Consider the following 14,846-nt stretch of genomic DNA (forward strand, 5'->3'; position numbering starts at 1 on the left):
CACTTAGGGCTCTCAAGGCCCGGTGTGATGTAGTATGACTTTGGTTCCAGCTCAAATGAATCTCTTCTCATCTAATCAAGATTTCCATCCCTCTGGAGGCCTCTGTCTATGGCAAAGGAACAGGGAAGTCTACCATTGGTTTTGGTGAATGGCTGGTTCTTTGTTATCCTTTGAGAGTGATTTACCCAGAGATTTACCTAGTTTTCTCCTTTAATACACTTTCATAATGATTCAAAAAGCACTGTAATTTTAAATTTAAAAAGTGCTCATACTTTGTTACTTTAAGAAATGTTTACTGTCTTTTATTGCTCTGAAGACACCCTATATCTCCAGCATTTGGCACCATGATCATTATAAAATAAATGATCAATAATTGACTGAATAAAAAAATTAAAGAAAATATGTTAAGGTTAAGATAATGCTGAAAATTCTTGGCACATATATTCTTCTTTTCTCTGTATATTACACAAGGGCTCCCAATTGGCAGGTATGTTTGCTTATGTATATGTGTGCTAACATATATAAAACAACCATGTCTTGATAAAACACTGACTATTCCTATTTGTATACTGTCTCCTTGGTGCATTTTCCTCAGCTTTTACAGTTTTCTCTTGATAAACATGCTCATTTTCCTATAGATGTAGTACAAAACAGTAATATTCACATTTGGATTAAATCAATTTTCTTCCTGTCTCCAGTAGTTCTACTGTGATGTTATCAGAAATCCAATGGTGATATTGTTGGCTTTTTTTTTTTTTTCAAAATTTACTGTGTGACAAAGCATGATTTTATGTTCTTGGATAAAGTGATAAATAAGACAGAATCTTCTCCCTCATAGTAGTTCATTGTAGTTCATGGTAAAAAGATTATATCACCCAGGATATGGGAGTGCTGGAATAGGAGAGACAAAGTTGAAGAGTCAGATGTTAAAAAAGATGGATGTTGATGTGTGCTAGAAGAGAAAGTGGTAGGGGCTTGAATTTGGGGTAATTCATCAATTTTTTGTATATTTTTCTGATTGGCATGGATCTGATGATTCTGTTTCTCTGTCTAAGGGGTGGGCGGACTCTAGTGCTTGATCTTCCCTACTTCCATTTGAAGGCAAGGAGGAAGATTGTTGTGAGTTTTCAGACTGCACACTCTCAGCATCAGTGATGAAAGAGGCTAGAGGTGCCAAGGAAGAAAGACCTGGACAGTCAGGATGCCTTTACCAACCACCTAGGGTTTCTCCCTGCATCAAAGCAACTTAATGAAGACCTATTGGTTTATATATAGTACCATCCCTCACAGTCCCATATATATACATACATACACATATATGTTTATAATTTAGAGAGATCTTAAGAAACAGCATCATTCTATTTAACTGCATAATTGTCACACCCTGTTTTTGTGGGGTCAATAAAACTGGCTTATAACTCCTTTATAAAGTTTCACACAATGGCCATAACCCCCTTTTTATGCACAATAGTTTGGCATGACATCTGCAGTGATCATATGGTAAAATATGGTATTTTAATATGCATATAGGGATGATAGTCTATGACACTAATAAGGACTTGACTTATGGTGAAAATTCAGGAAAATAATGCTTAGTAATTGGCAGAAGTCAGAGGTCTAAAGACATAAAATGGTAGCTAAGTGTAATAGTAGAGAATTTCCTTTATTACTATCATTATTATTTTTAAGAAGTTTGGTAAAATGAAATCATATATAGATCTACAGGGCAAAATAAAGAGAATAGGTTTATTCTATTGGCCACAAATGGAGCTTTTATAGAGAGAAGGAATTTGCCTGGGAATATAGTGTAATTATAGAAGATGAATTTGGAGGGGAGAGAAGGAAAAAGTTAAGAAGGTTCAATTTCTAAAACATTGCAATATAAAAACTATTAATAATCTCTTTAAAGGAGGTATTACCTCTGTACTGTCTCTGTGTTTGTACAGAAAGGATATTGGCATGTACTGTATATAAGTGTACCATAATATCTTCAATATCATTTGATTGGATGCAGACATCTTATAATTGGATCTTGTTTATGTTGCATTTATGTCTTATGCCAAAAGTTGGTGAGAACCTATGTCTTGATTTAGAAAGTATGCCAATTCTGGAAAATCTATCTTTAGTTACTGATTTCTTTTACAGTATGGCTACAACTGAAAAGACTCTTGAAGACTCCAAGAACAGATCGGCCATTTCCCTTTTGGCTGCAGAGGAGGAAATAAATCAGCTAAGAAAGCAGTAAGAAAAATGACAGGATAATTGCAGCCTGCTGATTGATCTCTGAATTTAGCTCTTATAGTGATCTATTACAGTATGAAAGCTTTTTCCCCATGATCCAAGACAAAAGGCAGCAATACTTTTTAATGAACATTTGACAATAATTTTCAACCATTTGAATTAATACTATGTTCATTTTGGTGGCAAATCTTAGTTTAATTGTCAGATTTACTCTTCAAACAAAATTTTTCTAGAAGGGTAAAATAAACACTGTTATTTTAAGATTATTTCTTTTTCCCCTACACTCAGTGAGTTGTGCTCAGGACTTAATCATGCCTCTACACTCAAGGATCACTTCTGGTATCGCTTTGGGGACCATTTGTAGTGCTGGAGATTGAACCCTCTGTGGCACATTTTAACCTCTATACTATTATCCAACCCAGTTACCCCTTTCTTGACTTGTGTAGGAATATCCATTTTTGCTGAGAGAATTGCTCCATTTTCTACTTGATATTTCCTCTTGTCACTTTAATCTCTTGTTCCCACTTGATATGCCGTCTCAGATTCTTTGATTAAATTGCTATTCATTGACTTCCCATGGTACTGACCCTATTTCTTACTGTTTCTAGCAAGTGCAGCTTTGAATGTGGTCATTGTATTGCGGCTTTCTATATCTTTTAAAAAATCTTATCCTTTCACTTCATCCTACATTATTGTCCTGCTCATTCCTGAATGCTATCTTATGGCTCTTACTAGTATTTAACAATGGACAAACCTCTATATTTTAATGAGGATGTCATATTTATTTCAAAAACTTTATCTCTATAATACGTTATGTTCTTTTATTATTTTTAATAATTTTTATTGAAACCAATGTGAATTACAAGTTGTATTTATTATTACAGTTGTATTTAAGGTACATTGTGACAGTGAATTAGGGCCATTCCCAACACCAGTGTTGAACTCTCTCCACTGTAGTTCCTAGCATGTGTTCCGTACTTGCACCTTTAGCCCAATATGTTATGTTCTTGGCCCACACTTCCACCTAGCATTGTATGAGTTCGTTTCTTTCCTAGAGACTAGCCATTTGAAAAGAATAGAAGGGCTGGTGAGGATAGGAGATTATATTTATGACCAGGTTGGGAAGCAAGTTTTGGAGGTCAATGCTTGCAGAGTTTCTTAAATTTCAGCTCAGTCTAAATTAGACATGAGACTGAAGTTCATTCTGCTTTTGCTTAAGTGTCAGCCTATGTGGTAATATCTTATCTTTGTCCTTTTGTCCGTATAAGATGCAGAAATGGCGGGCACCCCATTAATAAATTAATTAATGAATTCTGCCCTTCATTAAGTTATTTGTTTCTCTATTTCTATCAAAGTTTTTCAAAGTATTAATAGCTAACTAAATGGAGTAACTGTTATTAAGTATTCCAAGTGTTGCTTATTACCTTTTCCCTTCTCTCTTTTTCATCCTTTTTTTTTTTTTCCCTGTCAGGCTCAAATATCTTCAAGCCCAGGAAGATGCCCGTCACAAGAGCTTGGACCAACGGAGCTCAGAATTTAGGCGCTCTGAAATGCCCTCAGAATTGAGATTCTCAGAAAAGAGGGCCTCAGAACCACGGTCTTCAGAACAACGGATTCCGGATAGTAAAATCCTAGATAAAAGGAGGACCACGATTGATGCGTCAAATATTGATAGGTCCATTGCTGATCAGAGCTCAGGCATAGCTGATTATGAAAAGCAGGTCCGGAATCTGAAGGACGAGATAGCTGTTTTATCTGCTGAAAAAACTTCGCTCCAAGGAAGGTCTGACCCCTTTCACAGATTGCTTCATTTTTAAGCTCTTTTGGTTTGGGGGGCTGGAGCGATAACATAGAGGGTAGGGTGGGTGTTTGCTGACCCTGGTTCAATCGCTGGCATCTCATTTGGTCACTGGAGTCTGCCCTGGGTAATTTCTGAGCGCAGAAACAGGAGGGTATGGCCCGGAGGGTATGCCCCTCCCCCCAAAAAAGGCTCCTTTGATGATTAGTGATCACATTCTGGCTTCAGATAGGAAAGGAGAGAAGATCAAAGGATAGCCTGAATCCCAACCATATTAACAACTTTAAATGGTAGAGAGATTGCTTTTTGTCACTTGCAGCTTTCCAGGGTTGGGGCCACAGAAGTGCTCAGGAATGGCCTCTAGAGGTGCTCAGGAACTAGAAGAGGTGCTAGGGATTGAACGAAAGTCACATCTGTGCTCTCATTTTGCCCCAGTGAGGCCAATACAACAAGGTTTTCCTTTGAGACTGCATTTCCCTTTCTTTTTCCAGTATAGCCCCACCTCCACACCACGCTCAGTCTCCCCATATGCCGGGATCGGATCCCATTATGCATGTTTCTGAATTCATACCCTGACTACCACCACCTTCGCCCTGCCCTTCTTTCCCCAAATGTCATCTGAGCTTGACAACTTCTGGGCAGGCTCATCTGAGCACTTTTGGACTTGGTAGCAAAAGACTCTTCACCGGCCACGATGCTTTCTCATGTCTAACCCATCTTCCAACTCCCACATCCAAGCAGAACAGAGATGTATGTGGAAAGGCAAACTCAGGACAGAACAAAAGAACTGGGGACAGAACTCAGGATCCTCTTTCTCATTGTCCATTGGGTGTTCATTCCATTCCGTGCCATGCCATTCCATACCAGGAGGCTGCTAGGTGTTTGTACCCAAGGATTGTGTTCTCTACACCATGTTCCTCCTAGCTCTGGGTCTCTGGTGGGTTTTCCTGAGCTTTTGTGTCCTCGTCTGTAAAAGCACAGGTGAGGCTGGAATTCCTAGTGTTCCATAGAGTGCATTGAGATGCTCAGTGCCTGGAAGTGCTTTAGACATGCCAATTCGAGGTCCTATTTCTGGAATTCTTGAATGGCTGCGTTTTTTTGAGGAAGGGGAACCCCAAGGTTTCTCTCAGACTTGGGGATGGGTAGAGCAAGGGAGGCGGCTTCTTTTTCTCTGTCCTTTTGGGGAGCAGGGAAACGCCAGCCAGAGCGCCTCCCCTCTCTCGGGGATCTTGCCTCCCAGGCCCACCAGGAGCCGATCTCCGAGCCCCTCTGTCCTAAACAACCGGTCGGAGGTTAGGAGCCGCAGCCGGAGGGAGAGTCAGAGCCGCAGTCGGAGGGAGAGTGAGAGCCGCAGCCGAAGAGAGAGTCAGAGCCGCAGCCGCGCCGGGAGCTTGAGCCGTAACCGTAGCCGGCCGGAGAGCCGCAGCCACAGCCGCCACACGAGGGGCAGCGACAGTCGCAGCCACAGCCAGAGCCCCTGTCGCAGCCGCAGCCACTCCCGCAGCCCCAGCCGCAGCCGCTCTCACAGCCGGCGCGAAAGCCCGTCGGCCCTGCAGCCCCAGACCCGCAGCCCGTCCCCGAGCCGCGCCAAGGGCTCGAGCGTGGCCCGCAAGGCGGCTCTCCTGTCCCGCTTCAGCGACGCCTATTCGCAGGCGCGCCAGGACGCGCAGTGTTTGCTGCGGCGCTGTATCGACAAGGCCGAGACCGTGCAACGCATCATCTACATCGCCACCGTGGTACGTCCCCGCCCCAGAGCCTCGGGAACGCCGAAGGAGCGCCCTGTTTCCTCCCTCCCTCGCCCTCTGGTCCTCTTCCCTCTCCTCCTCCCTCTCGTCTTTCCTCCCCCCTCCCCCTTCTTTTCCCTCTCCTTCACCTTTCCTCCCTCCTTTACCCTTCTTTTCCCTCTCTTTCCCTTCTCCTCCCTCTCTTCCCCTCCTTTCCCCTCTCTTTCCCCTTTCCTCCCTCCTTTACCCTTCTTTTCCCTCTCCTTCCCCTTTCCTCTCTCCTGTACCTTCTTTTCCCTTTCTTCCCCTTTCCTCCCTCCCTTCCCCTTCTTTTCCCTCTCTTTCCCTTCTCCTCCCTCTCTTCCCCTCCTTTCCCCTCTCTTTCCCCTTTCCTCCTTCCTTTACCCTTTTTCCCCTCTCCTTCCCCTTTCCTCTCTCCTGTACCCTTCTTTTCCCTTTCTTCCCTTTCCTCCCTCCCTTCCCCTTCTTTTCCCTCTCCTTTCCCTTTTCTATTCTTCTTGTCCCTATCCTTCCCCTTCTTTTCCTTCCCCTTCCCCTTTCCTCCCTCCCCTCCCTTCTTTTTCTTCTCCTTCCCCTTTCCTCCCCTCCTTCCCCTTCTTTTCCCTCTCTTTCCCCTGTCCTCCCCTCCTTCCCCTTCTTTTTTCTCTATTTTCCCTTTTTTCCCCTCTCCTTTCCCATCCCCTTCCCTCTCTTCCCTTCCCTGCCCCCTCCTTTTCCCACTTCTCCCTTTCTCTGCTCTCCCTTCCCTTCAACAACTCATATGTATAATGTTTATTGGCCAGACAACGGGTCAAGTATCGGTACCTGTAAAATTATTTTGACGTGGGTATGAACGTCATATTGATGAATTTTCAAATATGGGCAATTGTACCCTGCTACTAATAGACACATCTATCAGATAGATTGCCTTCGATTGCCATCTAGCTGAGGTTACATGCACTTGGTAACTGAACTAGGTAACTAGTAAAATTAACTTTTCAGCTACTTGAATAGAGCAGATTAAAGAGGGCTCCAAAATAAGCCTTGAATTCCCAAACAAACACACTTGTTCTACGGGTGCCATATGGAGAAATCTAAGGGTACATTAAGAGAGCAGCCAACCCTTACTATCTGCAAGATTATCTGCGACTCAGTTTCCTGTATTCATTTATATCAGACTGGGTCAGCAGAGTCTGTCTGACGTACATATAGGTCTTATTGAGCGCTACTGGTCTGTCTTTCAAGAAGAAATACCACCTAGTAAATGAGAATATGACAACAGTTCTACATTTTTAAAGAGTTAGGGGTAGGTTGCACTGATGAAGGGGGGCATGTACTTTTTAGACTAAAACTCAACTACAAACATATTTGTAACCTTGATGGTCAAATAAGGATATAAAAATAAAAGAAAATTACAAAAATAAATAAAGGGTTGGGGGAAAAGTAGTGGGGGCAATATGTGACCAAAAATATTTACTATCTGGCTCTTTGAAGAAAAGCACCTAACAAACTCTGATTTACATAATTAAGGATTTCTTATTGAGTTGGTTTAAGTTCTGCAAGTATAGAGGTCATGTGTGTAATATACAACTAAGTTTTCTCAGGATACATTTTATGTAACTGATGAATATGCCAAATATTTTATTTTTGTAGCTTAATAATTTTCTCTTTCTATTCTATTCTATTTCTATTTGTCAATAAATTTCTAGGAAATTCTAGCATCAATTGACACTTTTCAATGAGATATATAACTGCAACACTATTGTCTTCAAACTCTGCTTTTCCCAACTTTCCCAGTTTAGATTGAGTTGTCTTAAATTAGTGAACACAGAAAGTCATATATGTACTTTTCAAAATTCACATATGCAACATCTAATTAAAATGGCTTTTATTACCATGTTTAGTTATGAATGTTGCATTTTTTTTGTTTTTTTTTTGGGGGGGGGCACACCCATTTGATGCTCAGGGCTTATTCCTGGCTCTATGCTCAGAAGTCGCTCCTGGCAGACTCAGGGGACCATATGGGATGCCTAGGATTCGAACCGCAGTCCTTCCTTGACTAGCGCTTGCAAGGCAGACACCTTACCTCTAGCGCCACCTCACTGGCTCCATGAATGTTGCATTTTTGATGGGAGTTCTTTTTCATTTCTTTTTTTCTTTTTCTTTTTTTTTTTTTTATTTAGCATTTGGGGTGTTTTTTGTTTTTCTTTTTTGGGTTATTTTTTATAATTATCTTTATTTAAGCACCGTGATTACAAACATGATTATAGTTGTATGATTACAGTCATGTAAAGAACACCCCCTTCACCAGTGCAACATTCCCACCACCAATTTCCCAGCTCTCCCTCCTATTGAGGTACTGTGATTTACAGCATTATTAATGATGGTTTCCCATGTATACAGTTTCAACAGTACAACCAACATCATCTTTTTTGTTTTGATTTTGGGTCACACCTGACTGCACTCAGGGGTTACTCCTGGCTCTATGCTCAGAAGTCGCTCCTGGCAGGCTCAGGGGATCATATGGGATGCCGGGATTCGAACCACCGACCTTCTGCATGCAAGGCAAAAGCTTTACCTCCATGCTATCTCTCCGACCCCTATCTTTCTTAATTTCTTACCCACACTGCTTTATCCTCCTCCCCCACAAATTTACTGGCTTTGTTTTCCTTGCAGGAAGCATTCCATGTAGCTAAAATGGCATTCAGGCACTTTAAGATTCGTGTGAGGAAGTCATTGACACCATCTTATGTGGGATCCAATGACTTTGAGGATGCTGTCTCTGATTACATCATTTGTCATCTTGACCTATATGATTCCCAAAGCAGTGTTAATGTAAGTGTTGGGCTTTTTATGCAACAGGTGGGCTGCACTCACCTGGAATAATAAGAACTCAGAAATCCAAATTCTGGATAATCTAAGAGTAGAAATGAGCACCATCCAATTTATTTGGTAGCACCAGTTCTTGTGAGCTATATTGTCCTCAGGCATTTTGTGGTGAAGGAAAAGTGTTTTGCACTTTATAGCTCTAGTTCCTAGATGATCCTTAAGATTGAAAGATAGAATAAACTATAGATCTTAAGAGCGATCGATACCTTTGGGAACTACGGATGTGAATTTACAACCTAGTTCTGCCACTAGCTAGCTCTGTGTCCTTGCACATTTGTTAAATGTCTTTGTACTTTTAGTATCTCATCTTTTAAGTGAGCACCACAATGTGTCATGATCTCATAGAGTAAAACTTGATAGGATTCAGTAAAAGTAAACAGAACTAGAGAGATAGAACAGGAGGTAAGACATTGCCTGGCAGCCATTTTGTTTGCCTTTGATCCTTGGCAATGTTTATAGTTCCCAAAACACTAACAGGCGTCACTCTTGAGTACACAGTCCCAGGAAGAGTCCCTGAACATTATAGGCAACGCCAAAATAGGGAAAAAAAATCAGAAAACTTGGTTTATTATGAGCTATTTTGGCATAAATGAAAGCAAGCTATGATAATCATAACTTATAATCTATTTTACTATTTGTATATTTTATTTCAATGTAATTATATCTTCTATTCTTTATAGATTCTTTATAGATTTTTATCATCTATTATTATTTTCATTAATGAGATTTTAAATAAATTAGTTCAGTGTTGTCACATAAAATCACACAATTGAAAAATAAGGAAATAACACATACAAGTCACAAAGTTTTTTTTCCCTCAAGTGCTTTTTTCCATCTCGTCTTAGAACAGAGCTAGGCTGGGCAGTATCTGTGTTATGATGGTAATAAGTCAATGCTTGTTTTTGTTTTTCAGGATGTGATCCGAGCCATGAACGTCAATCCCAAGATTTCCTTCCCTCCTGAGGTTGACTTTTGCCTCCTCAGTAGCTTCATCCAGGAGATCTGTTGTATTGCTTTTGCTATGCAGACTTTAGAGCCACCCTTAGATATAGCATTTGGGGCTGATGGAGAAATCTTTAATGATTGCAAGTAAGCAACTATGAGCAGAAGCTAAGGGGTTCTTTTGAAGTAAAGAATCTTGTCTTTGCTCTCTGGGAAATCGACAGGCACCTCCACTGCAAGGCTAGGCTCCCTCCCCGGGACACTTTCCTTTTCAACCACATGTGACTTTAACATCATTGACTTCTGTTTTGTTTTAGGATTATACCAGATGTATTCAGAACTTACTCCTGGGCTCTGCTCAGGGATCATTCCTGGCATTGTTCGGAGTGCCATAGAGGGTACTAGGGATCAGAATTGGGTTGACTGCATGCAAATCAAGTGCCTTATTATTGTTTTTATTAAACATGCTCTAATTTATTGAACTTATTGCTCGACTAGGGAACCCTAGTGGGTTCCTGAAGCCTGTCTGGAAACTTAAAATGAAGGTGCTATATAAATTCAAGTGATTATTACATTTTATTCATTTGTAAATCAGATATCATTGACTATAAAACATTGTGTTAACTTCAGATGTACAACCTGAATAAATGTGTAAATATTTAATATATTATACATACTTTATATATATTACAAAATGATCACCACAAAAGTGGTCACACGGTTACATTTTTACCCTGGAATGTACTATTTCTTAAGCCTTGAACCAGGAGTTCTTAATGGTCGGATTTGGTTCTATTTTTAGGATCTCAGAACAAGTCAAATCTTTCTACATATTTTAAATACACTGTTAGTTTTACACATATTTGATATTGGTCAAGTCTTTCTTTTTTTGGTTTCATGGTTGCCAGTTTTTCATTTTCAAGGGGGCTTGAGGGCCAGAGAGATAGTACAACAGGTAAGGAAGGATCTTGACCTGTACACAGATGATCTGGATTCAGTCTTTGGCACCCTGTGTTCCACCAGGAGTGATTTCTGAGTGCAGAATAGGAATCAATTCTGAGCACTGCCAGGTGTTGCCAAAAAACCAAATCACTAGGTTTTGAGACTTAAGGACAAATAGACCCTTTTCCATGATTAGTGTACCATGAGTATATTATTTTAGAATAATGCCTTTAAAGAGCATTTTCATACTGGATAAATCAATAGAAAATATTGGGGTTGGAGCTATAATACGGTGGGAAAGGCACTTGCCTTGCATGCGGCCAATCTGAGTTCAGTCCCTGACATTTCATATGGTCCTCTGAGTCTAACCAAGTGTGATTTCTGAACACAGAACTAGAAATAACCCTGAGTTCTGCTGTGTCACCACAAAATGAAACAAAAGTAAAGGCAAAATAAACCCCCCCCAAATACGGTGTTTTTCCCTTACTTTAAGTTGACCAATCTAGAACAATTCATACCCATTTCCATTCCTATTCTCTTGTAATACAGATAAATTGTGTTTTTTTTTTCCAGTCATGTAACACTTGAATTCTTTTGAGTTCCACTAAATTTTATTTGTTTTTACTTGGGCTGTGATTAAGCCTCTATCACCTTTATCTGTGCATTTAAATGCTTTTTTTATGATTTTTTTAATATAATTTTTATTTTGATCACAGTGGCTTACATATTGTTGACAATAATATTTTAGGTACATATTTACATAAAATCAGGGGGGATTCCCATCACCAAATTGTCTTCCCTATTCCTCCGTTTTTGTTTTCCCTCCCATTTCTTTTTCCCTCACCCCCAGGGCGACTAGAGTGTGTGGTCCCCTCTGTATCTAACCTACTACTTAGTAGTCTTGGACCTGTTTGGACTTGACGCCTCCCTTATTTCCCCCTCTAACTGGAGGCAGTACTAGCTATTTCAAGTTGCGTGGTTTTGCCTGAAAAAGAGAAAAGCAATAAACTGGGGTAAGAGTCTAATACCCCGAAAATGGGCGAGTCCTTCCAGAGGCTCTCATCATCGATTTGGGGGATGGAGGAGAAAGGGAAGGTGGAACACTCCACCAGCACCAAAAGACGTTTCAAATATCCAGTTAAATGCTTTTTTAGACTCAGTTGCAGGACCTTATTTCCACTTATTAGTAGATTTGGCTTTTTTGTTCTAACCCATTAACCCATTTTAACCAAGTCCCTAAATTTGAATGTTATTCCACCATTGTATTTCATCTTCTGCACATAATTAAAAAAACAAGTAGACTGATCACAGGAGTGCAGGAGAGAGAGCCTTTCAGTTCTTCATTTAAGTTCACACTGACCCTTCAATGATTCCTCTTTGAATTGACTCTGGAGAATTTCTGTACCACTGCTCATTAATAATTCACCTGTATTTCTCTTACTTTATCCACAAAAGTAGTATGAGACATCTCATAGGAATCCAGTTGGAACCTCAATGGTTTACATGTCTAGCTTTCCATAACTTTTCAAATCTTGTGATCATGAGAAGGGAACAAGATTAGTCTGGTATGACATGGTCTTACCGAGACCATGCTGGGACCTTATTATCTCTAGGTTTTATGCTAAGAACACACAACTATGTTTTCAGGATCTATGTGTATCTAAAGCTGAGCAAAAGCAAACACATTCACATTGGTGCCCTCTCTCTGTCCCAGTTATGGTGCAGGATTGCCTAATTTCTCTTCTTCCGTTTGTGTTTATAATTCAGGTACCGACGCAGCTATGATTCGGATTTCACTGCACCCTTGGTCTTCTATCACGTGTGGCCTGCTCTCATGGAGAATGACAATGTCATTATGAAGGGAGAAGCTGTTACCAAGAGAGGGGCTTTTGTACGGTGGCCTTGCATTGTGACAATTCATCCCAAGTGTTTATACCACAAGTTCGAGAATATTTATAAACCCGAGATTCTATAAAAGAAATTTAAAAACAGTTGATAAAATTTTATGCCAAGGAGAGAAAAGGAACTATCTAGGAAAAAGCACCATTATTTTCATGAATCCACAATTTTTAAAGAATATATTTCCCTTTTGTTTTCCTGATTTCAGGAAAAAAGTCTATTTGTCCTATTCACTTGCTCTATTCTTAGATATACTATGCCACTTTAAGGGCAAAAAGCTCATTTTTTCATTGTATTGATGGCTCTTCAATACAAGTATTTAAAAATAATAACTTTCAGGAAATGGTTTGTCACATTTATGGATGATTCCCTATTTTGGGAAACAATGAATGTGACTGTTTTTCTCTCCTTGGAATGAGTATAGAGGGAGGGAAAATATGTGAAGTGAGGAGCTAGTTGATACTGGGTGGTTGTTGTCTATACACATGAATTGAGGAAGATTTTGGACATGTTATATAACTGGATAATATCAAAATGGTGTCTTGGGAATATAAGTGTACAGTACAGTTGCTGGAGTTAGGATTGGCTATTGGAACTGTGGTCTATGGGGTTTTGGGTGTTCTGTGGTGTTCACGTTATGGAATATTGTCCCTGCTCCTTCTATAAAGAAGTGAAGCCCAAAACAGAGATCTCAGTCTAGACCAGTGCCACCATATGAGGTGTCTTTCCTCCTGTTTTCTTTACACTGGAGAATGGTGGCAAGTGCTTCATGGCAGTTTTTCACATACAGTGGATAAAGTAGTGTAGTACACTTTAAAATAACCTAAGGAAAAGCCTTTTGCTGCTGAAATATACCATTAAAATTGTAGTTTCAAGAAAATTTTGTGCTATGATGGTTGAGCCATAATAATTGGGTTGTGTTAATCTGACCCCATGTACTAGACAATGAATGAGCTCATAAAGCACATGTTATATCCCCACAATGATACTTTTTGTGTCAAATACTTAGTGAAGAGTACCTTCAGTATAAGTGAGAATGAAGGAAGAGGAAACATCACTATTCTTATTTTCTGGAGACAGATGTGCTACTTATTTTCTGGAGACAGATGTGCTACTATTGCGTCACGAGATCGGCTGTATTATTCTTATTTTCTGTGTCAAATAATAGTTGTTTATAACTTCCTTCTCTTCTAATATGCTGTTACAAATATTTGTCCAAGCTTAAACTTCTCAAACAAATTTAGAATTTAAAAGGAAGCACTTGGGAGAGGAAAGGGCAATTTGTAGGAAGGCTTTAACTAGTGAAAGCCAAAATAGTGAATATAGTCTCCATTTTATTTATATACTTTATAAAGTAGATGGGTAACAGTATTCACTCACCTATTAGTTTCTTTCAATGACATTTATTTTTCCAAAACTTATTTATGACCCAAGCACCAGGTTTAGGTGTCAGGCATTCAGCAATCTACAAAAAATACAAATCTTTGTTAACAGAGAACTTATATTCTCCAATACTAGCAAACCTAAATACTTCCTAACAATAAAATAATCAAAACAAAATTATGTAAGCACCAAGAAGTAAAATACCCTACATTTTATTATGGGTAAATTTTATTTAAGAAATAATCTAAATTTGGTGTCAAATATTGGGCAATGGCAGGAAATGAGATGAAATGTCTTGTATTCTAACTTGTAATAGAGTAATCTTATCTGTAGAACCTTTCAATCTGTGGTGCATGCGATTTTTTCTATGTCGTGTCTAAATAATTACCCATCAGTAATTATTTTTGTCCTTTTTTTCCAGTGGAATTCAGTGCGATCTCTAAGTCGATGCCGAAGCAGGAGTTTAAGTCCCATTTACCCTCGTAGTCACAATTGTTTAAGCACGGTACATATCTGTCTAATTTTCTATACACAACTCATCCTAGTATTATATTCAATACTTTCTTATGAAAGAGGTGTTGGGTTGGGGCCAGAGCAATAGCACAGCAGTAGGGTGTTTGCCTTACATGCGGCTGCTCCAGGACAGACCTTGGTTCAATCCCGAGTGTCCCATCTAGTCCCCCTGAGCCAGGAGTGATTTCAGAGCACGTAGCCAGGAGCAACCCTTGAGTGTCACAGGGTGTGGCCAAAAAAGAAAAAAGAAAAGAGGTATTGGGTTATACCTCATGGTTAATCTAAAATTTCTCAGAGTGCAAAAAAGAGAGTGAAATAAAAGGAAATAAGAGTTAAAAAAAAGAGACCTCTGCAACTTGGTAGAGGAGAGATTTTAAATTAGAAAAAATAATTATTAACTTATGATTGGCTTACAATATTATGGGATTTCAGAGGTTTGGCTCTACACCTCTCTGTGTTTATGTTACCACTTCCACCACCAAAGCTCCTGAATAATGGCCCAGGGACTTCACTAT

General features: G+C 39.7%; 2 protein-coding genes across 2 annotated transcripts in view; one reads left to right on the top strand and one right to left on the bottom strand.

Annotated features, from left to right (window-relative positions):
• OCIAD2 (OCIA domain containing 2) overlaps positions 1-14,846 on the bottom strand; it is a 945,756-nt gene that overhangs the window by 380,179 nt on the left and 550,731 nt on the right. The gene's annotated exons all lie outside the window — the stretch shown is intronic.
• Positions 1-14,846, top strand: part of SPATA18 (spermatogenesis associated 18) — a 47,083-nt gene that overhangs the window by 10,218 nt on the left and 22,019 nt on the right. The window contains exons 5-11 of the mRNA XM_049789835.1: positions 2,146-2,241; positions 3,713-4,024; positions 5,280-5,775; positions 8,440-8,598; positions 9,566-9,741; positions 12,304-12,427; positions 14,240-14,400. Of these exons, the coding sequence (XP_049645792.1) occupies positions 2,146-2,241; positions 3,713-4,024; positions 5,280-5,775; positions 8,440-8,598; positions 9,566-9,741; positions 12,304-12,427; positions 14,240-14,400 (1,524 nt within the window). The remainder of the gene's footprint in view (positions 1-2,145; positions 2,242-3,712; positions 4,025-5,279; positions 5,776-8,439; positions 8,599-9,565; positions 9,742-12,303; positions 12,428-14,239; positions 14,401-14,846) is intronic.

This window comes from Suncus etruscus, chromosome 16 (assembly GCF_024139225.1).
Source record: "Suncus etruscus isolate mSunEtr1 chromosome 16, mSunEtr1.pri.cur, whole genome shotgun sequence".
NCBI classification, from domain to species: domain Eukaryota; kingdom Metazoa; phylum Chordata; class Mammalia; order Eulipotyphla; family Soricidae; genus Suncus; species Suncus etruscus.